This window comes from Dicentrarchus labrax, unplaced genomic scaffold (assembly GCF_905237075.1).
Source record: "Dicentrarchus labrax unplaced genomic scaffold, dlabrax2021, whole genome shotgun sequence".
Taxonomy (NCBI): domain Eukaryota; kingdom Metazoa; phylum Chordata; class Actinopteri; family Moronidae; genus Dicentrarchus; species Dicentrarchus labrax.
Window position 1 is genome coordinate 10467651 of NW_026136702.1, and position 24378 is coordinate 10492028.

A 24378-nucleotide genomic window follows, 5' to 3' on the forward strand; every position below is an offset into this window, starting at 1 on the left:
TTTATCCAGAGCTCACAGGTGATCACAGACATACATCTCATATGAATGAAAAAGGTGTTTGCATGTGTCTATAAGTTGTGGCAGAGATAGACACAGGATCTCAACCCCATAATCATATTTCACCAACATATAGACATAATTCATAGCGAGTTTAAAATGACAATAATTATATATGTATGGGTACTGAATGGCAGATCTGCTACTGAACTCTTCTCCTCGGCCTCTTAATAGTGCCACCTATGCACTTGCCCTGTAAGAAACATTAGCTGAATCCCTACACCACAGACTGCATAAGTCTATTGTGTTGTATGTGGGTTATCCTTTATTAATCCCCAATGGGAAAAATATTTTTTCACTCAATGTTTTTCACACATGGGCCCAATACAATCACACTCAAAGGGCATATAGACATGCAAATATGGTGGAGTGATAGGCTGCCACGTAGCATCACCCTGGGAGCAATTAGGGGTTCAGTGCTTTGCTCAAGGGCACCGCGGCAGGGCCCAGGAGGTGCATATGGCACCTCTTACCTTATTCATTAAATTGCTTAGGCTATTAGTTAAAATATCTTAATTTGTGGGCTTTTCCAGGCAAATATTGATATCGTATGTGATTGCTTACAATTAAAACAGCACTAGTAAAGTCTCCATGCCACCCTCTTTGCCACCCTATGAATATATATCTAGATCCGTCCCTGTATCCTTCACTTAAGTCTGTACTACAGCCAGTAAAACGGTGGGCTTTCCTTTCAACTGTAGTGTTGAGTGCTTTAAGCACTTTCAAAAGAATGCCAGTCTTTTTTATAAATACCTCTGCCGCAGTCTCTAAGCTGTAGCACACTAGGCCAATCAGAGAAAGTTTTCAATAAGAGCCAACAACAGTCATGCAATGAAACAGCGCGGCGATCAGGCTGCAATGATGCTGTTATAATGCTGCCTTTAAGTTCTGTCGGAAGTTTCCTTAGTAATCCTTAGACGAAGCACCACAAACACGACAGCAAACGTAAACACGGCTCGTAGAGAGGGAATTGGTTTCTATAAGTTTCTATGTCGAGTCTCTATAAGTCAAATATTATAATAAGAAAAGAAAATAATGTGATGTATTAGTTTTATTGTAGCCTAAAGGAAGACATTTCCCAATTTTTATGAAGCTGCTGTTTCTCTCAAGTTCTACAACAAAACAACGGTCACTAAAATGCGTTTTGCCGCAGATTTTTCTCATCATTTGTAATCAACCAAGCGCACCTGAAGCCTATGTGAGGGTTTGTTAAGACTCTTAAACTCGGATGTAGGCGCTTACGAGCAGCACTTGAACGCGGCATACGTTTCCCAGCCGGTGTTTTCATATTTTTACGCCCCTCCGCTGTTGTATGGTGGTTTCCATGCTTCAGAGACGACAAACGTAGCGTACAGGTAAATGATAGCGTTAATAGGTGTTGTCGCTTTTCGCTTATCTATAGTTGTGTTGCCATAGATTACTGTCGATTTACATAGACTAGTCACTAAAAGCGATAGCAACATCTATGTGAAGGCTACATTGATCGAGACATATTGACAGCCTAAATTGGATATTTACAATAACGAGTGTTTGTGTCTCAGTGTGAGCTGATGAATTATTCATTCAATGGCGACCGCATGGGTAAAACTACACCTGACTGCCATTCTGTAGGCTGCATACTGTTACTAGAGAACCCCTGAACAGTATTTTTAAATGGTCACCATAGGATAAGCTTTTCTTTATATCTGCAGTCAGGCTACAGTCACGCTTTCCAGTCTATTCCTAGAAGGCGTTTCACCAATGTGTGCTTTTAAACTGGGCTCACCACCAGTACATATACTGGACACTGAACAGACTTCTTGGGTTGACAGTTATAGGATCTGGTGTAACTTGTCTTTATCCTTTGATCCGACCTACACCTAAAGTTCAACTACAGTGACATGCATTTACACTTAAGGGCTTTTCCCACACACACACACAGTCATTTTATCCCTATTAAAAAAAACCTCAAGACAAAAAAAACTGCTTCAGCTGTTTAAATATGAAAGCTGCATGTGCTGAAAATAATCCTCAAACTCATGTATTCATGGTACTCAAATACTGGTCACATGAGGCTGTACAGTACTGAGCCTGATGCATGATTTTCTGTCTTTACTCATGTAAGCGATTTAAGGTAATGCCAAATTACAGTGCATTTGTATTCTAAACACCATAAGAGGCTTGGAGTTGCTGCTTTAGTTACCACTGTGGAGCTGGACCTGAAAGTTACATGAGAAAAAGACAAAAACTGTAACAATATGTCCTAAAGAGAAAAGTTGCTTCCTCTGTTTCATGGGCAGAACGAGTAATAACGCTTCCCTCCAAGTAAGTAGTCAGTAGATCATGGTCAGCTAAAGAACGGCATCTCAGAGCTGGAAGAGATCCACAGATGCCCCTCTCACTCTGAAAACCTTTCAAGTGCTTTTCTTTTAAACATTAAATTGCAGGTCACCAATAAAGGTGTGCTCCACAGCTCTGTTGCCAATGAGTGTGTTTGTGTGTCGATAACAGGGGTGTCATGACTCTGACCAGAGGATCTTTCATCTATGCCAGTGGGGAAGAATACCACGGCGAGTGGAAAGAAGGCAAGACAAGTCATTTTGTACAGTTTGTGTGCAAGCGTCGCCAGCTTATTTACAGAGATGGATATTAATAGTTGCAGGTGAACGCTATCTTGGCCTGCTTTCCTGGCACCTTTTTTACTTTTCTAAAGCAAAATCCTTTCCACACATACCTGTACATGAGTTCAGATGCAATACAGTATATTTCTAGTATTTAAACATGGTCCCGTGCACACATGCAGACAATTTTGACCATATATAATGAAGCTATAACATATATAGTATATGCAAATATACTGAAACAGAGGTGTTGGTTATCCTCTGACTACATCTGTCATTAGCTAAGATAACAGCACTCTCTGCCTCAGCATGGGCTTGAAAGCATCAGTGCTGGATAAGAGAAAGTGTTTACAGTTTTCTTTGTGTGGAAACTCCAGGCTACACATTAAGTATTGATATTGTTGCTATATTTTTATTCCACGTCTATAGTCATTTGATAATTAATGTTATTATGTTATGAAGACATTAGCAGGAAATATGCAAGAATCTGGCAGCAAATATTTTTTCTGTTTATTTTTGCCTACTGAAAAGTAAGATTTTTCTGTGAAGGGGAAATTACTCTTCCACCTGTGGCAATGATTATGAGGATGTTTGCATTGCTTTAACTCTCTCCCACACACACATACAATGATGCTGGTGACACGCAAGCTCAAGCTATTTAATCAAATCCCAATTAGCTAGCATTGGCAGCCCATGACGAACAGAGCCAGATTTACCAGCTCTGGCTTTGTCAAATCTTCTGGATTAGACTTTGGACCAGTTTGGGCAATCTCAGCGAGTCCTTTGTCAGCTGCGGTTGAGAAACCAAATCAATCGAAAATTACCAGGAACAAGTCTATCCATCCTTCACCCTTCAAAGGCACCTTCGCTGGCTTTTTCAGTGTGGCAATTGTGAGTGTAAGCCAGTTGTAGCAGTTTTCCAGAAACTTGAAGGTGTGGGCCCTCTGACATGATTACAAGCTTCAGTAGTGGATCATAGGCTACTAGGAGGGGAATGCAAGTATATTCCTTGACTGTTTTCACAGTCTGGATCCTAAAGTAGAAATCCCTGCTAAAAAATCTGCTGGATTAGAGTGCTGTAATTCCCACACCACAGGAGGCAGATGGGACTCCTAATTCAGTAGTAAACCTTTAGCTGACAGAGGGGGGTGAGGGGTGTACTTAAATCCAAGCACGTACTAACTCATGTGACATATGTAGTGGCTCTACAACTCTACAACACCAAGTGCATTTAAAGCCTGAGCCGCATTGCAAGTTTAAGTGTTACACACTATTACGAAAGAGTAATCCATTGGAGCCTAAGTGGTTAGATGAGGCATGATGACACCCATGTAGATAAAATGTGGCTTTCTTGTGTTTCCATCATCTATTTGAAGTTTGAGCCATTACTCACTCTGATGGTGTGCGACTTTCCAGGTCGGAGGCATGGTGTTGGCCAGCTCAAGTTTCAGGATGGAACATGCTACACCGGCCAATTTGAGAATGGACTCTTCCATGGCTTTGGTGTACTGTTCTTTACAGATGGATCCAGGTGTGTGAGCAAGAGTGAGACAAAAAGACAGCAAGTTTTGCCCTCATTATAAGTTACAAATGACACACTGCTCTCTTTTTCCCATACCAGATACGAAGGAGAATTTGCACATGGGAAGTTTCAAGGTACTGGTGTCTTCAGCCGATATGATGGCATGAAGTTTGAAGGAGAATTCAAAGATGGACGTGTTGAGGGATACGGTATGTCTGTTACACCACTGGAACAGTTTGTCCATGAGCATGTCGATATTGTCTTTCTGTGGTTGGTCATAGTGTCCTGTCTCTGTGCCTCCAGGGTTATTGACTTTCCCAGATGGAGCTCATGGTGTCCCACGAAACGAGGGCTTGTTTCAAAACCACAAGCTACAGAAGAGAGAGAAGTGTCTGGCAGTGGTGCAGCGTGCACAGGCTTCAGCCTCCAGCGCTCGCAGTCTGGCACTTTGACTGTCACAGACCCTGCTGGAGACACGGTCAGGGTTCCAGCACCTTCCAGGAGGACCTCAGGGATGTGTACTCGTATACTCCCCTCCAGCTCTTCTCTCTGTGTCTTTCTCTCTTTTTTTCAACATCACTTTCATTTTTTTTTTTTTTTTGGCATCTTCCTTGCTTAGCCTTCACAGTGGCTTGGAATGCACATGCAATTTGACCAAACAGGCTTTCTGTATGACTGACTTGAAATGCACAACACCATTAAGCACACCTTTAACACCAAAGGCTGCTGGTTTTCCCTTGTTCTGATTCTTGTACACATAAAGAGTGTCTTAGTGTTTTTCTCTAGAATAGTTAGCTTTCATACATCAAACAACTGAATATGGGAGATCTCTTCTTACCATGTTATTGCACATCTGGTACATTTTGTCCTGCATTAGGAGGAGGTGTAAAGTAAGTCTGTATGCTGAAGACTTTAGCCACCAATGAGATAAATTCACCTTTAAAAATGCTGCAATCCATTACAATAGAGTGATACTTAAAGGTACCATGTGGAGTTTTTCACCACTGGTATTGCTATGGAGAAATGTTTTTTTAAAAGTGGGTCCCTGTTTGTTTTTATTATGCACAAGGCATGTGGGCGACATGACACAGATTCTTGCAGATGGTTTCACACTGCTGGACAGTTGGTGGTGGTAATGCATAAAGAAATAATCAATGCGCCCACAAAGCCACTGAAGAAGTCTGCAAGCTAGCAAACATAGATCTTAACAATGCATAAAGTAAAATACTCAAAACATTGGCTATACAAATATTCCATGAGGATGGAAATGCACATGTGTCAGGCCTCAAAGATGAACACAGTGAATGTAAGCATAAGTTTTGTTTGTTTACAAAAACACTCCACAGGGCACCTTTAAAATCTCATCTCAATTAACAGTGCTGCTGCAAACTTTATCTTTCAAGGAATGCATTCACTGATGTTTCTCCTTTCAGAGGATCAGTATTCACGTATGCCTTAAAGACATTTTGGTACAAGAATGTAGTACAAGGGTTTCCGTCTGAAAATTAGATGATGCACAGTGCCCTCTCGTTCCGTTGTCCTCTGCATCATTTTCCCTAAGGTGTCTGTCATCCTAATGAATTTGAGGTCTGCCAGAAGACCAACGTTGCTAAGCTGGTGCTGAGTTCCAGTTCCCATCACTCACAAGTCCAGCAGCTCTCTTTCCAATAAACATCCGTCTCTCAGTGGAAATCAATGGAGAGGAGATTTAACTCTGCTGGATGATTCTCTCATGCTTTCCCCTGTATAACCTGAAAGACTTGGATGACTGGACATCCTCAAAGTTGATAATAAATCCTAATTAAATGTATTGAATTAGGTACGTAGATCTTAAATGAGGCAGCTGAATGAAAGTTTATAAATCATATATATATTTAACAGTATGTAATTCTCATGTATGTGTTTTTCTGTAAGGTGTATAGATATTCATTGTCATTGTGTTTGTTCTGACCTTGCAAATGAGTTAAGAGATAATTGCTTGCTTGGTCAAGTAGTAAATTGTGTTACTGAGTTATTTAAGACAGTGTGTTTGAGTATTTTGAGGTGTAAAAATGTATTAACCATTACAGCCAATCACAGTTATTCTGTGATTACATATGAATTCAGTGTACTTGAACAGTTAATAGGCCTTACAAAGCATTTGTAGACATGGCATGTCTAGGGTTGCCTACATAGAACTTCAACCAAAGACAATCAAATGATATTATTGGTAAGGATGCCTGAAACAGTCAACAAGAGTTACATGTGTTATTTCTTACAGCTGAACATTAAAGACAAATCAATAAGGACAATTTCTCCTGGGGCTTTAGTGTGCAAGAAAAACAAAAGGACCGAAGATTAAACAGGGAATTGATATTAGGTTCTATTGTAAATAAAAAATCTCTAGCCTGGATTATTGCAGTTACAGATTTTCAATGTTGTCAGATTCTTTGAGGGGGAAAAAATCAATATTTAATATTGTGAGCCTATATTGTTTCTTGCTTTGAATACCCCCTTTAGTACAGCAGTGTGCTGCAAAGTACAATCAGAAAGATTGAAGATAACAGTAGACACACAAAAGCAGAGCAGTGCATGCATCAGTTCCGCGATCTACAAGCACACAATTATACTTTAATGTTTGTTGTTATGTGCAAAGTGTGTAATGTCCTGTATTTCAGATCATGTAATACTATTTTTCTCTTTCTGCTATGATAGAGACTACGCCCGCTCAAGCCTTATTTGCCTAAACGCCCCCTGCCTGAGTGGAACTGAATTCAGTTGAATCCCACATCCATTTCCAACTGGAAACAAATGGTGCTTTAAAAGCGTGTCTGTCCAGACTTTTCACCTGCCTGGAGAATATCATTGCCATGGTTACCTTCTTTCTGTAACAATATAATGTTGCTTTGAGTGCTCTTAAAGAAATGTCTGCACAGTATCCTCTCATTTTCCTGGAATAGGTATCACATAGGTGGTAATCGGTTGATGTGTTTATTAAAGCCTTGTGTTGAAAATGTTTTTTTCATTGGGTAGCACTGCATTGCACTTGGACACAGTAACGTGAAGTGAGAATATTTAATTTTTAGATGATTATGCAGCCATTTCTGATCACAGAGGCTGAAATGTGCGACATTCGCAGCTGTAGGAAGAAGTTTAACCGTTTCATGGGTAAACAGGTTCCTCTGGTTTTTTGGCTGCTACACAGCATAAAGCCTCCAGTTTACCCATCCCCCTTCTCATTCTACATCACTCCAGCCCTCAGCAACAGCAACAGCACAACACAACAGCATACTGCTTGTAGTTGAACATAGAATTGAAAACAGAACTAAAGCTGTAAAACATGTATGAATCCAACAGATTGCTGGATTCGGTCCGACTGAGTCCTACAGATGCTGTAATATCTCTGTTAGGGTCAGGTTGACAAAATAAATAACACCGTCACGTAGTGTGTATAACCTTGTATTGTGCATGTTATGTGTCTATGCTAAAGTCCCTGACAGTTACACTACCTTGCTTGGAACAGGACATATTGTGTCTGGCTGATAATATATCTGATGCATCAACACATGCATGCTTTTTAAAACAGCATTTTACATTATGAAAAATAGTAACACAGTATTTTTTTCAATACTATGTGCTCACAAAATGAATGGCTGTATGTATAATGACTTACTGTACATAAATAACTACATTGTAAGCAGGGATGGGGGGGCAAGCTGTTGGTGTCCGCACTCAGCAGTGTGAATAGCCAACCGCCCTCAGGAACATTTGAGCCACTGATGGTAGAAGGAAAATATGTCCACTGAGCTCCCCTTGAATCCCTGACTTTAGCGGGGGCATACCAGCCATCTCTGCTATCGTCAGCTGACGCCTCACACACAGTGCTACTGTGTACTCTGGCTGTGTCTGTCGCCTTGATAAAACAAGGACCTCTTGATGTATATTCCAACACAGCCTCTGTACAGCACTATACATTAATATTATTCATCGTCCAGATGCATTATAAATCAGATATGAGACATCTGTGAGAGTGCTCCTAAAACATAAAGCTCTTTGGAAGCAAATAAACAGAAAATTCAGCTTTGTTTCCTTATCCATATATTTTGTCTCCTTCTGGAGATAAGCAGATCATTTGGAATCCGTCACATCCAAGCTGACATTTTATAGTGTCAGAGTTCAGACTAATCCCAGAGGTTTAGCAGCATTGCCCTGGGAAGGCAGATTTTCTTGGTAAGCACATATAATGCATATTTGTATGATGTACAAAGTCCTACCGTGGAACTACAGAATGTATTTTGAACCTGAGACAGATAGTCATAGTAACTGACATTATAAAGAATATACTGCATGAGTAGATGTGCAGTTTCTTGCACTATTCACTCCTCTCTCTGGATGTGTTTTCAGGTGCCACCAGTCCCACCTCCCTCAGCTTCTCCAGTCTCTGCATGGTCTCCATGATGTCAAACTGCCATTGTTTTACCTGCTGCAGCGCTGTTACTCCCTCCTGTAACACAGTTCATACTTTCAGTGTGTTAGCATGGGGTCATATGGTATATTTGTTGAGATATGAGCCACAGCATGTTAGCTTTTTATATGGAATCAATCAGCATCCTTTAAATGAATAGTTCAATATTCTGGGATACGCCTTATTTGATTTCCTGCTGAGACTTAGATGAGGAGATCAATACTCACCTTGTGTGTATATGTTAAATGTGAGGCAATAGTCAGCAGGCAGCAGTTTATCTGGAAACAGTATTCCTTCATCTGTCCAAAAGTAAATAACATAAACCTACCAGCACCTGAAAAGCTCAGTAACTGTCAACTTTTATCTCGTTTAATTAAAAAAGAATTGTAAACCAGGTTTAAAAATGTCAATTCGCCATTTTACCACCACATGCTGGACAATTTCTTGGCTGGGACCAGTTGCCACCAACAAGCAGAGACTCCAAGAAGTTACTGTGCACATTACTGAGCTTTAGCTGTTTCTATCTGATTCCAGTCATTATGCTAAACTAACCTAACTGTCTGCAGCATCATACTTAACATACAGAAATTAGGGTCATATTTATCTTCAAATCTAACTCTCAGGGAAAAAATGTAAGCATATGTCCCCAAAATGTCAAACTAGTCCTTTAAAATCATCTTCAACCACCAAAGCACAACAGGTAGAAAAACTCACATGGTTTTTTATTTTTGTGTCAGCCCCTGCAACTACGAGCAGCTTCACTATCTTGTATCTGTTGAGGCGTACAGCATCATGCAGGGCTGTGTCCCCTTCCTAAGGGTAGGAAAAACATGTATTAATGACAAAAATGAATTATGGAGATGAAACAGACTGTTGAGCTGCTCCCTACCCTGTCCCTGGAGTTGATTTTGGCACAACAGGACAGCAGGTACTCCACAATGGCGGTGTGGCCTGTTCTTGTGGCCACATGAAGAGGAGTGCTGTACAACTGCAATGTACACATTGGCATACATTGTGACTGGGTTATTTGTATGAAAATACACATACAAACACATATAGGACCAACTGTATTAGTATAATATAACATTATGTTCATAGATACACAGTCATAAGTCCTGGTACATACTCAGGCACAAATAAAATGCACATTCACCTTATCTCTAACGTTCAGGTCAGCCCCATGGCTCTTAAGGGCTTTGACAACTTCCAGGCTTCCCCCTCTGCATGCCCAGTGTATGGCCCTGGAGCCCAGCTGAAACACAGTAGGAGGGCCCTATCCTATTAATAGTGCTGACTTCAGGCCACAAGAGGCTGGAGCAGTGAAGATAATCTCACCCAATCTCATCATCATCTTTACAAACAAGCACTGTGCCTTACTTGATCTTTAAAGTTGATATCGGCTCCTTTTTCTAAAAGCATTTGGACAACTGCAGTGTGTCCTTCCAGGGAGGCGCGATGTAGTGCCGTCCTTTTCAACTGGAAAGTTTAAATGTATTATAAAAAGAAACTGTTGTAAATGTATCTGTTTTACTGCCACACTGAGAAAGCATACCTCATCATGGACATTAGGGTTCCCACCATCAGCCAGATACTTGAATATTACATTCAGCTTGCCTTGACCGGCTGCATTCATGAATTCTGCAGTATCCTCAAGCCGTACCTTTCCACACAGAAACACACACACACACACACACACACACACACACACACACACACACACACACACACACAGAGAAACATTGGAGGACAGGAAAGACACAGAGATACATTTTTTATAATATATGTTTTTGAAAATTGTGGCTCACCACAGGGTTTTCCACAAATGCCTGGGGTGAGCATGCTTTCTTGATCTTCTTTTTCCTTTTGCACAGCTCTGTGATGTTCTCTCCTCCACTCAGATCCAAAATCTCACACTTCCCCGCTCTCTCCTCTTCCTGGAAAATGACAGAAACAGTAATAATGTGACATTAAATGATGTGACACGATTAGAAAACCTAGAGAGAGAGGTATTATTGGCTTGTAAAGCAGATATGCCAAGTTGGCTAAGGGGTGTTGAGAGCTGGGAATGGTAGTGGTAGTGTTAATGTCAAAATAAATTCACAGCATAGTGCAGGCAATAAAACTATAAACTGACTCTGATATGCTTTTAATATGTTTTTACATAATTTATCAACGAGACAGAGTTCAAAGGAACTTGTATGTGTGTGCATGTAACTTTTCATCTGCTTTAATCTTGTTTTATTTTATATATTTTATAAAAGTAAAAGACATTATTATTTATTCTTTTGATGATAAGATCTTGGTTGGTGCGTTCTTTTGTCTATTGTGCATACAAATCCTTTAATTGTCAGAATCTATCATCACGTTCAGAGCGTAACTGCAATGCTGACATGTTTTCTGGGAAATAACAGTTCATTAATACACATGCCTTCACATAAAATAATTATTCACATGTTTTGTTTGATTAATTTTCAAATTGTGATATTGTCATAACAGTGAATATTATATACAGTATGCTGTGCTTGGAAACAAACTCTCCCTAGTGGTGAGTGTCTAATGATTATCCATCTAGGAACCATATTTAATGTAAGATACTGTGATATAAATTGAAAATCATCATAAATGCCACTTTGCAAACATTTCTCTCACCTACCTGAGCTTTCTTTTCTATTCCTGTTTTATGATCCATCACGTTGGCTGCCCACTGCACAGCCTCTTCCATCTCTTGTTTGCTTAAAGTTTACAAAGATACAAAAATAAAAATCACAGTCAATAAAGTAATTTTGACAGCTTAAGCTTTTTAACATTAACTAATAATCTCTTTAATAAAATAAAAGTGGCGGATAACCTAGCTAACTGTGTGTCACTTTACACTGCAGTGCTGCAAGCCCAGTGGCTTCCTGGCAGGAATGCTGGGTTCATGGTGGGACATTGTGTTACCCCAACAAACAGGTGTGTGCACTTTAGCGTACTTGCCAAACATACTCTCTCCCTCTCTCCTTCCCTCTACCTCTTTCCCCCTCTGTCATGCACACACACGCATGTACACACACACACACACACACACACACACACACATTCATATACAAGTATAGGGTACATTCATTCCACAAGCGCCTGGATTTACTCACTCCTGTTGCTGCAGCAGTGTGTACTTCTTATTTACAGGGGTACAACCCTCATAAACACACTGTTTTGGGGGATTATGTTATTTATAAAGGTTTCATTACTGTCAAGTGATACCTTGTAAATATCTGTTTGATAGCACAACAACAATCAATCACTGTCTAGCCTCAGCTGTGGTACTTTTTCCATTAAAGTAAACCATTTTATAGGTATATCAAAGTAAACACACATACAGTGGATATACAGTGGGTGTACACCAATTTGTTTTTTTGTGCATGAAACCTAACATGCATCCAGTGCTTCATTATCATGTTTTTATGCAAATTTGTATTAGAATGACAGTTAGTCTCTCTCTCTCTCTCTCTCTCTCTCTCTCTCTCTCTCTCTCTCTCTCTCTCCCTCCCTTTACAGGCACTCCTGCCAGTGTGTGACTGGTGGGCGTGTTAATGGTTAACCAGTGTTATTGAGGGAAGTGACAGAGTTCATTTGAGTAGGAAATTGCAGCTGCCATTTTAGCTGCACAGGACACACAACCACACAACTATGGAGCACAGGCAAACAGACAGTTAACTGTCAGCTTACTTCCCTACCAGGCTGGCTGTGAGTTGTATCGTTCATATTTAACAAATCTGTGTTACTATTGCTTTAGTGCGTAGAAACAATTTCAAAAGACAGAGTTTGTTCACATTTGGTTGTGAAATGGTAACATGGTACTGTGGTTCATGTGTTCATGTTGTTATTAAGAAAGAAAGAGAAGCAGTAATGTGTGTGTGTCTTAGGTAGAAGAACAGGTACCATGGTGACTATGAATCACTTGAGTGTAGAGGACCCAGACGATGGCTCTCCACTGCTGCCTGAGGCTGCGGAGGAGGCAACGCCAACACCTGACTTTCACAGACAGCGAGCGCTCACAAAGACTGAGTCCAGGGAATATTTCCTCAGCAGGTACATTGCTCTCTGGAGGTACTATATTTATTTGGTGGAGCTGTTATTTTATGCTATGAAACAAGTTCTGTTGTCCTTTTTCTCTGCTGTACAGGAGTGAGAACCTTGCCTTCAGTCTGGTGCTGCTGATCGGATGCTACTCAGCTATTTTGATCCCTGCCTACTTACCCTCGGATAAAGTGGCAACTCATAGCGATGACTACCAATATCCCAAAGATCTGGTATGGATACACACCTTAGAAATCATTTTGGATCATGTCTTCACTCTTACCACACTTCTCTCTACGTTTGCCCCTATCTTTAGGTCTTACTAAATAGGTCAGCCTCCCTTCTGTCAGGGCCCTGTCTGCCTCATTGGTGTCTGAACCACCTCAAGCCCCTGTCCTGTTCTGCAGGCCTCCTAGACATCCCCGTGTTTGTGCAGCAGGACAGGCATGTGCCCTGGGATCTGTCCCCTCCTCTGGGACTTCAGGGCAGTGAAGAGCATCTGGCCCTGGCTCTTGCCTCCCTGCCTCAGCCTGGCCTGCCTCTATCCCTAAGAGGCGAAGGCAGATGCAGGCGATGTGTGGTGGTGGGAAACGGAGGGGTTCTTCATGGGAGTCATCTTGGATCCCATATAGATCAGTATGACATCATTATCAGGTATGTGTGCCAGTGTCAGGCAGATGGGGAAAAACACATGAAGAAAATATTGCATCAATAAATATAATCAATTTCAGAGATTTATTTATCTCTGTATTTTTATCTCTGTTACCAGGCTGAATAATGCTCCAGTTCCTGGCTTTGAGAGAGATGCTGGTTCCCACACCACCATCCGTCTGATTTACCCAGAGGCAGCGCCTCACTCTGCAAATGAGTACAGAAAGACCACCATGGTTGCTCTGGTGGTCTTTAAGAGCCTGGACCTGGACTGGCTCACTGCTGTCATCACCAAACAGCGGCTGGTAAGTCGACAACACAGGAACCATTGCACACAGAAATGGTGTATTACATAAGCCACAGTGTCACTGCATCTCATGCAGCCACACATCAATCGCATCATCACACTCACAGCCTCACATGCTGTATACCCTCTTGTGTTGTTTTTCCAAAGAGCTTCTGGTCCAAATTATGGTTCTGGAGGGAGGTGGTGGATGAGATTCCCCTGAGGCCGGAGAACTTCAGGATCCTCCACCCGGAGATTATTCACAAGACAGGACAGGCCCTACAAAAATATACTCAGAAACAGGGAAATGTGAGTTCTAACACGCATATTCTATATTTAATTCCCTGTTCACAAGTTGTGATACACCTTTATATTCCGTTCATGTGTTATTGTATGCTTTCAAACAAGGCTGCATGTAAAAAGAAAAAAGGATACTATAACACGTCTGTGAAGCCTAACCTGTCCTGAATAATATATGGACATACCAGGCTGAGGCATATATTGACTTTGCTAGCAATTAAGAGAGTGAAAGATGAAAACATAACCTTCAATTCAAGATGCTCACATGCTGATTTTAGTACCCACTGCCCTTTATAAGCGATTAATGATGTTATGTTAGATATTTCTTAAAGAATATACTGCTGGAAGAAATGGATCAAAAGTATTTTCTTTCCTCAAGTAGATGCTGCCAACACTAGGTGCCAGTGCAGTGGTGATGGCTTTACAGCTGTGTGACCAGGTGAGCCTGGCAGGGTTTGGGTACGATATGCAGCACCCCGAGGCCAGGCTTCACTACTATGAGGCCATACGCATGAGCGCAATGAAGTCTCAGGTAGGTTTGTATTAAAACAGTGGTACACATTTTAGGACTCATAAGCCTCCTGTTTGGACTCCAGTGATGTATTTATGGCTCATTTTTATTTCCATTCAGGTGGTGCATGATGTCAGTGCTGAGAAACTCTTCTTGAGAGACCTGGTGGCTTCAGGAGCTGTGACTGACCTCACAGGAGCTCTGTGAGTCAGCGGGGAAAGGACCGATAATATACTGAACTCCACCACCTCTCCCTCTCACTGTGAGCTGGTATGGGGTCATTCATAACTGTCCCCGGCTGGAAGAATCCTACACAGCGTGGAATGACCTTTAAAATGCTCACCAGTGTGTCCAGGGTTGACTGATTAAACTCTAAAGGTTAAACAAGCTCATGATTGTACAAACTAACCTATACATATCCAATTTAAATTATTTTATTACATCAGCAGCTGTTATTAGTCATATGGATGAATAACTTGCTCAACGATTAACTTTGTAAAATGAATGCAATGATGAGTGGTTCAAATAGTGCTATTTCAATTCTGTTTACAACTCAATAAACGAGTGAATGTGAGACTACTGATACTTATTGTAAAAATATCTATATTAAAGAGAGACATACAGTAATTACTGTTGCATGTTTTATTCATACAAGTTCACTCACGAGCATCTAGCAGTAGTAAAGGAAAATGGACAGTATGTGCATTTATAAAAATCTATCAGCTGCAAATTTTTAAATGTGAAAAAACATATATAGTATAACTAATAAATAGGAAACAGTTCAAAAATGAGTTCAAAAATATATTACAATTTATTACAAAAATTAAAGATATTGTCAATATGCTTCATATAAGACACATACCAGTGCACAATGGTGTTGGATTGTGCTAATCATAAATGTAAGTGCTTCTAATAAATAATTTGAGGTCAACTTATCACAGGATAAATAACCTCATACTCAATGAAAATGGTGGTAACATGAAACACAGGCACTGGACACATTATATATCTACGGATATCTGTTTTTTTTGTTTTTTTCAGTTCATGGAAATACAATTAATGTTTACGTTGGCTATTGTTACTCAGTTCAAGTGTGTGGGTGAGTCTACAGCAGTGGATTGCGCGAAGGCTCCCACAGTTTGCTTGCCAGCTGTCTGCAGTGCTGGAGGATGATCTCGGTGGGGATGACCCCCAGGTGAACTGTCAGCAGCTCGTAGCACTTCACCACCTCACCCTGGTGATTCTTACTGTAGTACCGCAGCAGCTTCCTGCTGGACAAATTACATTCTATAGTCAGCAGCACTCTCTTTTAGATTAATCACACCTATTTTTGTCATCCACAGTTGTTTACCTGTAGTAGTCCCAGGCAAGCATCCCAATTGGGGCAGAGTCATCAGGCAGGATGGGTATGTCCCCTGCCTCTAACTTGTAGCCCTGATTAATCAGATATAAAGGCATTATAAGATGCTGTTTTTAAACTTGTATAGTATGCCAGAGTACTAAATTGATTTATTTTTATTACTGGATACTAAATAACGACAAACTAGCAACTTACTGTTTCATTTTCAAACCAGAGGAAGTAGCAGAAGTAGAAGTCTCCATCGCGCAATGTGACAGTGGAATAACCCTTCTGGAGATAGCGCCGAGTTGTGCTGACCAGATTCCACACCTTCAGTATGGATTTGTGAAGAGAAATTAATTTAAGACAAAGAAGGACAAAACTATAGTGAGTATACTATAGGAACAGTTACATTTTGGGGAAATATGCTTTTTTTCTCTCAGTTCTACGTTATTTGTATAGGAAATAAAAAGCTAGAGACACAAAAAGCAAAAAGACTGGAAAAAGAAGGGAGGGAATGGCAGCAAGTCCGGCTGAAAAAAGGCATTGCATGCATGTTAAGAATTGTAATATATATATATATATATATATATATATATATATATATATATATATATATTTCATGTGTTAGATTATTTCTTGGCTGTGAGCAGTAACTTCCAGGAGTCCAGATTGCCTGCCAACTGTTTCCCCATTTCCAGGTTTTATGTTAAGCTAAACTAACAGGCAGTTGGCTCCCACTACATATTTAGCGCACAGAAGGGAGAGTGGTAACAACCTTCTCATTACCTTTAAGAAAATAAATAAGCATATTTCCCAAAATGTTGAACTATTCCTTTAAGAAAAAAAATGTAGTCTTGTATTTGGTCATCCTGACAATATGTTGAAACCTAACCAATCACATCAAGAGCATTAAACTATTAAATCTGACTGGTTCTATTGCTGAAAGCAGCAATAGATTAAAATGAATCTTAAATGACTTGATAAGATGAACAGTTTCTGGTGCCCTCTTGACTTATCAATCAGCAAGTTAATGGCACACTAATTGCACTTCTATTATGATTGACCTTGCTTTTGATGAACCGAGCCACTGGTCCCTTCCCCAGCTCAGACGTGGTGCGTTCCGTGATGTTGAGCGACGGCGCAATCATTTGGCCGGTGGATCGGTCCACACAGATAAAATGGATGAGGCCTGGGAAATCCTCCAGGTAAGTGAGATTAATTAGGTCAAGGTCAATACACTCAGGATAACAGTGTGTTATATTTCAAAAGGATTTCTAGGCATATGCATGTTGATAAAAGCCCTAAAATATGCATGCACTTCCAGAATTATTACTAATTTAGATCAGAGACAACATGGCATCACAGTGAGTGAAATTATTTTGCTGACAGGATATGACACCATGGTGATATTCCGCTTGCTTTTCACCAACAGGAAGTCCTTCCAGTCCATCAGTTTCTCTCTGGGAGGGACAGAGAGGTTGACAGGAAAGGGTAGAACAGAAAGGCATTGACAAAGAAAAAGACAGAGAGAGAAAGAAGATATGAACAATTAAGGGCACTATCTTGCTTGGTTTGTATGTCCTAAAAAAGATGATTGAGATTTGAAAATTTAACAAATTTAACAAATAGGTAAAAAGTAGTGTTAGTAAGTCAGCTGAATGATACACACTGCACCATGGTCTGGGCTCGTTCCTGCAGACTGGGGGAGAGACGTCGAGGAATGTCGGCCGGTCCAGAGTCAATAAGAAAACACTGTCGGTATATTCCACACAGCTGGGTCTTCATATGCTTACACCACGGGATAAGACTAAAACAAAAACATCAGTGTAATCATTCAAAGGGCCGACCAAACGCTTTGCTATGATGCATTTTGGCCAGCAGAGTGCAGCAGCAGACTTACTGTTTATTGAACCCAGGTCCTCCTCTGGTGAAGGCTCGGTTCTTGAACTCGGTCCAGACATTCTGTAACTGTGCAGACTGGATAGAAAATGAAGGCACAAAAGCAGATTTTTGTTATTTGTCCAGGTCCAAAAACTAAAAATAGTTTCAGACAAAAACTGAGCATTTTGGCCAAGTAATTATTTCTATGAGGTGCTTCTCTTTTACTGGATTAACTAGTTGAAGTTCATGTGGTGGTAACAAAACAAATCTTCCAGCAAAAGATTTTATATTATAATACAGTATCATTCTTTCAGGAAGGTACTCTGCCGAGACAAAGGATGTTGATATAGAACACACATAAAAACACAAACCTGTATCTCACTGGGCCCCAGTGCTTTAATGAATTTATCCAGTTTACTGCGGATGTCGTGTATAGTCGGTGGTCCTCTAGTAGCAGCAGAACCTTCTTGGCCTTGACTTAAACGCTTTTCCAGGTTGGCGAAGGCCTCCAAAAATGTATACACTGACATGGCCACTGCAGTGGTGGGAATCTAACACAGAAAAATATAGATGCTTACGTGATTCAACAAGAGAGCAAATATGTTTTCAACACTCACTTCCGTGTGCCCCCTGCTGGCTACAAAACCACAACATGTTAAGACTGACAGTGGGAGGCAGGGAGGAAATGACAAACCTTAGTTAGCAGCACCAGCGTGATGCCAGGCCACAGTGGCAGACAGTACATGGAGTGAGGCATCATGGGATATAGCCCCTCTTTGAGTGAGACTTCTAAGAAGACTCTGCGCGGGGTTGAAGGGTCAGGTGGAGGAACCTCCAGAGTCCGCAAGCTGTCTTCTGCCATCTGAAGACATTGTATTTTTATCCACTCGTGAGGTTTCACTCCAACCAAATCAGTTTATTTTGCAAAGTAATAGACACTGAAATATACTCTCACCTGGATGTCTGGGTCCACAAACTCAAACACAGGAGTACTTCCCCTCACTGGCTTGTCTGGTGACACAAAAATGAAGACAACATCCGAACATATTGTTGTTTAGAAACTGTCATATTGCTATGGGGAAGGAGATAGGAGCTCAATACACAACCCACCTGAGCTGCTTGAGTCTCTGTCTGTAGGGGAGGGCTCTGGGGTGTAAAAACTTTCAGGACCAGAACCGGATGTACTCTCAACATCCTTCACAGACACACAAAACGCACAGAAAGAGACAATAAACAATTAGAAACCAAGTGGACAACATTTTGCGGTGATGCTGTGCGTGTGACCGTCAGCATGTTCTACCTCAGGACCTGAGTCTTCCAGGTCTACGTTGCTAGGATACATATTCTGTGCCATGATGATGAGGGCCAGGAGGTCTGAGGTGGGGAGCGTGCTCGCATTGCGGCTAGAATGAACGGAGGAGAAACAAGGAAAATCTTCAATGAATTTAAATAAAGATTTCTTCACTGACATAGAAACAAAGAAATAGAGCAAGTTGTGGGATAAATGTGAGTTTAATGAAACATCTGAACCTGGAGTAGAAGGCGAGCAGTTTGGTGTGAACCAGAATGAAGGCGTGCAGCACCTCCTCTCCTGCTCTCTCTACACTGCTGTTGAGCTGCTGAACCAAACGCCGCTCGAGGAATTCGATGCACTGCTCACACAGTGTGGGGTGGATCAGCCTCTCCACTGCCTGAGAGAGGGAGGAGACCACATGAGAGTGTAGGTGATAAATGACTTTTTAACCACTGTTGCATCCTAGCATTTGTACTTAAACGTTTGTACTTCAGTGTTTCAGACTATGAATTGACTAGTGTCCCAAATGAGAAAGAGGACTGAAGGATAGCTGAAGGGGTATGATTCATTAATGTAACATAAAAATGACTACCTCCCCTTAAAGGGGTTAAAAAAAGTGATTAAAAATTATAGGTAGCAGAATTACTAACATAAACACCCAATGAAAGGGAGGCTTTTAACAATAGGACAATTGGCCTTCTGGCTGTTTCTGCCATCTAGTGGTTAAAATGGTCTAATATGATGTAGCAATGCACCATAGATAGTCAGGGCTTCACTAACAAATAATGTGAATCAAAATCCAAAACACACTTCAAATATATATATATATATATATATAAAATAACGCAATAACTCACAGACACATCATGAAACAACAAACAAACAATGGTAGTTTGTGCATTATCATAACACTGACAGCTCAATAAAACTCTGGCTTTGCTTTATTGCATACAGGAATCCTGCGGGGACAAAGATATCAGCTTGAATCTGTATCAAGGTGGCAAAAGTCTGCACTCCACTGTAAAGCTGTGTTTGGTATCAACAACCAAGCTGCTGAGTGAACATTTTGCAGAATCTATACCTAAATTGTCCGAACCAACATAAAACAAGAAGAAAATTGTGCTGCTCAAAAAAGCATGTAAGGCCTGCTGTATAAAGCACTGACGCACTGCACCTCCACTAAGAAGCTCTGGTCATTCTCTCGGAGGTGGCTGTAGGTCTCCAGCAGGCTCTGGAGATGCTTCCACAGCCTCGCTCTTTGGTCAGTGTCCTGAGGACGCAGCCTAGTGACAAAAAGCACAGTTCATTTATCAACCGGACGCCACCTTAAAACCGTGCAGCATCAAGCGGAAGCACAAAATGTCTTACTCTTTCCTGAGGAGGTTGCTGCTGAGGGTGACCATGCCAAACATGACCTCAATCATCTTCTTCATCACATAGATCTTCCTCCTCAGATCATCCTCTCCCTCCTCGCCATCTCCATTCACAGCGATGTAGAGACACTCATCGAACTGAGGAGGATACAAAATGACCTAATTAGCTTGTATAACCCAAGCATGTGAATAAAGTGGAAGGGAAGATGGTTGTATGAAACTATTCACTAGGGAATGAATATCTGCACATGAAAGATCTAAGAGGCTCTTGACACTGAAAAGACCTTAAATAAGTGTTCGGACTTGATACTTGTATCATGCGCTGCATGAGGACAAAGCTTAGTTTGATTCCTTAACAAGACTCACATGACAAACATGACGCTTCACTGTAAGAGAGGCCTGCATTTAGGTCACAGTGCTATTGATGTTAGCAAAGGGAAGTTCAAGAATGCAGGAATCTGCTGTATATGTGAAGGCATTTCAAAATAGGATCAAAAGAGATAGAAAACAAAATCACATCCTTTTTATCTTTTGTGTCAGGAAAACATTTTTATCATCATGAAGAGAGCTAATCTGGGGATTTGTGCAGGGGACAGCTTTTATTTTGGTAGACGGGCACTACCTGGTGTAGGACGTAGATATGGTTGTTTTCTGTGGTGAAGGAGGTGTAGTTGTCACCCAGCCTGTCCACCATGGTGCTGCAGGAGATGATGATGGGGGCAAACAGGGTGCTGATGCTGTCCTCAAAAGCTGGAAGCTAAACATTAAAACAAAGGGAAAAAATGAAGAGTTATTCCAACAGCTACAGGAAGTCAGTTAAAAAGCATGTGCAGAGTTCATCTGTTGAGTTTCTTCCTCCTTACCCCCTGGCCCTCCTCTTGAGACGCCCCATACTGCTCCTGGATATTCTGCTGAAATTCGGGGTCAGTCCAGTGGAAAAGGACCTCTGCGCTCTCACTGGCTATCAGCAAGCACTTCATCTGGACCACGGACACACAACTCCTGTCCTGCTTCACTGTAGTTCCTGTTTTACTCCAACCACTCCACATGCATTATGCTGTAAAGAAATAGGTTTAAAATATTGAGGAAACAGAGAACAGAGTCTGGGGAGGGATTTTACAAAGCACAGAGGTCTGGCATGTTATTATTTTACAGCTGGGACATGTCCAGATTACACATTACTAGTTACACATTTAACAATTTGATTTATCATTTAACATGGCATTCAGCTCGAAGGTAAATATCAATCTGATTTTCAGTATATTTCACAGCCAGTGTATTTTCATATTGAATATTTCACCAGAGATATTTCTTTAAAGATGGCTAATAGCCATGAAAACAATCCTACCTGCTTATATCATCATTAATTTAATGTAAACTACAAAATATTAGTCATGAGTTAATTTTCACTGAATCAGTGGAATATTGTCCTCACATAGGAGCATTAGACACTGGAGAAACTGAAAGCATGGGGAAGGTTTTTCCCACACTGCTGTCTTCTGGCCTAAAATAAACAGTCTCCAGGAGCTGATATTTTATCAGTGACAGCCTCTGGTGAGAGCACAGATACAAATGAAAGCGAGGCCAAAAATGCCAACGGTCAGAGATGCCAGAACACCATCAGTCAAAGGAGATTTAAGAGCTCTCTGTACTCCCATTTGCAGAAGGTGATTTGCAATTGCCAGATATATTCTCACTGTCCTCAAGAAAATATTTTTAAAAATGAGCTGCTGACTGATGATGACCGTGTGGTACGGGTCATCTTTAGAGATCAGCCTTAATCTGTTGATAAATGCATGACTGTGCTTTGTAAACTTATTGCCCCCTGAAATCGGCTTACTCAAAAAAAAAACCTCAGTTACTGAATCTGGATAGAGTCCTTCATTTAGTGTTAATCTTGGCATATCTGAGGCTTTTAGATTCAGTTCTTTGCAACTCTTTATATTGACATACAATCATCATCAGGAAATACAAATTGTGAAATGTTTTTGATCTAATTTTACGATCACAGACAGGCAGAACCATGTGATTGCAACACTTCCCTAATATTATTAACCATCATGACATGACATGCTGTTGAAATGAACCCAGTTCTGATCATCTGATATCAGCTGTTTCTTGTGTCTACAAACTATAGGCCACCTGTGCAGCCAGACACACAGCCCATGTAAACCCATATTCTATAACTCTACATGTTGTATCTATTTCAGTTCATTCCAAAGCTCAACAAATCCGATCCGTAAACTTCACCCCGCGTTTTACCTACAGCCTGAAGTTATTTCCCCTTACCAAACGTTCAACTTCCCTCATGCATAGGCTCCTGACTGTCCATGAACGCAACACTTATAGGTTATTTTACAACAACAACAAAAAACTCACTGTGTTTCCTGCGCCGGATGATTCCAGCATCTCTGTCTCTGCTGCCCAGACCTGCAGGATCTCCTCGGTTGTTTCTCGCTGCTGCTCTCTCAATCCAGCAGCTTTCCTTCCGCAACACAGCCGCCGAGTCATGTGACATCAGCGGGGCTTTGCGAACAGGAAGTTTTGTGCTGATCTGAAAACAGATAGAGCTGTCAAGCTGTTGAGGATCCCTCTGTAAGACTGCTCCTGGATAAGTGGCTGGTTCTTGTCAATGGGCTGTCCCTCGAGGAGCCTGGTGATCAGTGAGGCAGGAGAAAGTCATGTGCTGGTGCCTAAAGTAGGGCGCATGACTGAGAGCCTGTGCTGTAGACAATAGTTTGGTATTTGTGGAATGCAGCTTAGTTAGGGTGTAGTGCTCTGTAAGAGAAAATAAGCTTAATAAAGTAATCTTTTAGTAAAAGTTGTAGGAAAAGTACACAAAAAACACAGCACTGTGCACTAGTGCTGATATTTAAATATTTAGATTAATAATATATTTTGTAGTAATTATACAGAGAAACAATACAGAAATACATAATACAGAGAATGAGACCTGTGGAAAGGAGATTTTTTTTACATAAACCTCTAATTTAATTAAATATTAAATACAGTTCTGATTGATAAGGAGTTTTGATCCATCAATCTATTATCGTCCATTTATCCGGGGTGGGGTCGTGGTGGCTCTTACCAGCAATGTTTGTCAGCTTCTACTCAGGGGATCCTGAGGTGTTTCGACCAGAGATACATAATCCCTCCAGCGAGTTCAGGATCTATCTCAGGGTCTCCTCCCAGTTGGACGTGCCCTGAAGACCTCCAAAGGAATGCGCCCAGGACGCATCAGAAGCCTGAACCACCTCAACTGGTTCCTTTTGATACGAAGGATCGGCGGTATCTTTAAGATAATCGAAATCCTTCACTTGGAACAGCAACTCCACCATTTTCCACCAGAGGCCGCTTCACACTCAGCTGCAAACCACAAAGGTCTGATGAAGTCAAAAGGGCCACATCGTCTGCAAAAAGGAAAATTCTGAGGTCTCCAAACTGGACACTCTCCTCACTTCTGAGATCCTGTCCATCAATGTCACAAACAGCATAAGTGACATGGGGCAATCTTGGAGGAGTCCAATAGTCACTGGAAACTTATTTGACTTTGTGATGAGAATAAGGACATAGCTCTCACTTCAGTTATACAAGGATGGGATGGCTCATAGCACTTGCCCATACTCCATCACACAGCCCCACAGGTTTCCCTAGGGGACATGGTCGTAAGCCTTCTCCATGTCCACAAAATATATGTCGACTGGAAGGGCAAACTCCCATGACCGCTCCAACAACCCTGCAAAGGTAAAGAGCTGGTCCACTGTTCCACGGCCAGGACGGAACCCGCATTGCTACTCCTGAATCTGCGGATGAGTTGGATTCTCCTTTCCAGCCCCCTGGAATGAACTATCCCGGGGAGGCTAAGCAATGTGATATCCTGATAACTCGAGGCACACCTCTGGTCCCTCCTTTTTGAAAATAAGAACCAGTACCCTGGTCTGCCACTCCACAGGTACTGTCCCCGACTTTAGTGAGACACTGAAGAGGCATGTCAGCCAAGACAGCCTATTCTGCATCTCAGGGTAACAACATTACCGGGGAACAACGGTTGTTATGTC

At 41.3% G+C, this 24378-nt stretch overlaps 4 protein-coding genes across 7 annotated transcripts; 2 read left to right on the forward strand and 2 right to left on the reverse strand.

Moving 5' to 3' along the window:
* Positions 1-1303: 1303 nt before the first annotated feature.
* Positions 1304-7172, forward strand: morn4 (MORN repeat containing 4). Its single transcript, XM_051421615.1, has 5 exons — positions 1304-1412; positions 2548-2621; positions 4074-4188; positions 4279-4388; positions 4483-7172. Exons 2-5 carry the CDS (start codon positions 2555-2557, stop codon positions 4629-4631), a joined length of 441 nt encoding a protein of 146 aa, XP_051277575.1. The 5' UTR covers positions 1304-1412; positions 2548-2554; the 3' UTR covers positions 4632-7172.
* Positions 7173-8308: 1136 nt separating this feature from the next.
* On the reverse strand, positions 8309-11519 carry ankrd2 (ankyrin repeat domain 2 (stretch responsive muscle)). Its single transcript, XM_051421501.1, has 9 exons — positions 11472-11519; positions 11277-11355; positions 10429-10557; positions 10176-10283; positions 10001-10099; positions 9777-9875; positions 9513-9611; positions 9338-9436; positions 8309-8662 (listed from the first exon to the last, which is right to left on the reverse strand). The coding sequence occupies exons 2-9, from the start codon at positions 11343-11345 to the stop codon at positions 8531-8533; spliced, it is 834 nt and encodes a 277-aa protein (XP_051277461.1). The 5' UTR covers positions 11346-11355; positions 11472-11519; the 3' UTR covers positions 8309-8530.
* Positions 11520-12206: 687 nt separating this feature from the next.
* st3gal7 (ST3 beta-galactoside alpha-2,3-sialyltransferase 7) lies at positions 12207-15057 on the forward strand. Of its 2 annotated transcripts, none has more exons than XM_051421483.1 (8): positions 12207-12349; positions 12529-12694; positions 12789-12915; positions 12999-13336; positions 13452-13638; positions 13788-13928; positions 14302-14451; positions 14551-15057. In XM_051421483.1, exons 2-8 carry the CDS (start codon positions 12546-12548, stop codon positions 14635-14637), a joined length of 1179 nt encoding a protein of 392 aa, XP_051277443.1. In that variant the 5' UTR covers positions 12207-12349; positions 12529-12545; the 3' UTR covers positions 14638-15057. The 2 variants fall into 2 exon arrangements, with proteins under 2 accessions (XP_051277443.1, XP_051277452.1); XM_051421492.1 differs by having other exon boundaries at positions 12234-12349; positions 12533-12694.
* hps1 (HPS1 biogenesis of lysosomal organelles complex 3 subunit 1) lies at positions 15058-22966 on the reverse strand. 3 transcript variants are annotated; one of them, XM_051421334.1, is made up of 18 exons: positions 22700-22961; positions 21184-21377; positions 20943-21077; positions 20316-20458; positions 20122-20230; positions 19184-19344; positions 18954-19056; positions 18764-18848; positions 18609-18664; positions 18348-18515; positions 18025-18204; positions 17673-17749; positions 17442-17579; positions 17167-17232; positions 16837-16981; positions 15986-16099; positions 15782-15864; positions 15058-15701 (listed from the first exon to the last, which is right to left on the reverse strand). In XM_051421334.1, exons 2-18 carry the CDS (start codon positions 21367-21369, stop codon positions 15536-15538), a joined length of 2115 nt encoding a protein of 704 aa, XP_051277294.1. In that variant the 5' UTR covers positions 21370-21377; positions 22700-22961; the 3' UTR covers positions 15058-15535. The 3 variants fall into 3 exon arrangements, with proteins under 3 accessions (XP_051277294.1, XP_051277303.1, XP_051277313.1); XM_051421343.1 differs by having other exon boundaries at positions 15058-15698; positions 22700-22960; XM_051421353.1 differs by lacking the exons at positions 15058-15701; positions 15782-15864 and having other exon boundaries at positions 17447-17579; positions 22700-22966.
* Positions 22967-24378: the final 1412 nt, after the last annotated feature.

What these genes read in the sequence shown, in the direction of transcription:
- morn4 (XM_051421615.1), top strand. Translation starts at nt 2,555, where the DNA reads ATGACTCTGACCAGAGGATCTTTCATCTATGCCAGTGGGGAAGAATAC. An exon ending in TTCTTTACAGATGGATCCAG is followed by an intron (nt 4,189 to 4,278) that starts GTGTGTGAGCAA and finishes TTCCCATACCAG; the next exon opens with ATACGAAGGAGAATTTGCAC. An exon ending in TGGACGTGTTGAGGGATACG is followed by an intron (nt 4,389 to 4,482) that starts GTATGTCTGTTA and finishes CTGTGCCTCCAG; the next exon opens with GGTTATTGACTTTCCCAGAT.
- ankrd2 (XM_051421501.1), bottom strand. Translation starts at nt 11,345, where the DNA reads ATGGAAGAGGCTGTGCAGTGGGCAGCCAACGTGATGGATCATAAAACA. An exon ending in CATTTGTGGAAAACCCTGTG is followed by an intron (nt 10,284 to 10,428) that starts GTGAGCCACAAT and finishes CTGTGTGGAAAG; the next exon opens with GTACGGCTTGAGGATACTGC. An exon ending in ACACAAAAATAAAAAACCAT is followed by an intron (nt 8,663 to 9,337) that starts GTGAGTTTTTCT and finishes ACTGTGTTACAG; the next exon opens with GAGGGAGTAACAGCGCTGCA.
- st3gal7 (XM_051421483.1), top strand. Translation starts at nt 12,546, where the DNA reads ATGGTGACTATGAATCACTTGAGTGTAGAGGACCCAGACGATGGCTCT. An exon ending in TCATCACCAAACAGCGGCTG is followed by an intron (nt 13,639 to 13,787) that starts GTAAGTCGACAA and finishes GTTTTTCCAAAG; the next exon opens with AGCTTCTGGTCCAAATTATG. An exon ending in ATACTCAGAAACAGGGAAAT is followed by an intron (nt 13,929 to 14,301) that starts GTGAGTTCTAAC and finishes TTCCTCAAGTAG; the next exon opens with ATGCTGCCAACACTAGGTGC.
- hps1 (XM_051421334.1), bottom strand. Translation starts at nt 21,369, where the DNA reads ATGTGGAGTGGTTGGAGTAAAACAGGAACTACAGTGAAGCAGGACAGG. An exon ending in AGCAACCTCCTCAGGAAAGA is followed by an intron (nt 20,231 to 20,315) that starts GTAAGACATTTT and finishes TTTTGTCACTAG; the next exon opens with GCTGCGTCCTCAGGACACTG. An exon ending in CGAGCCCAGACCATGGTGCA is followed by an intron (nt 17,233 to 17,441) that starts GTGTGTATCATT and finishes TGTCCCTCCCAG; the next exon opens with AGAGAAACTGATGGACTGGA.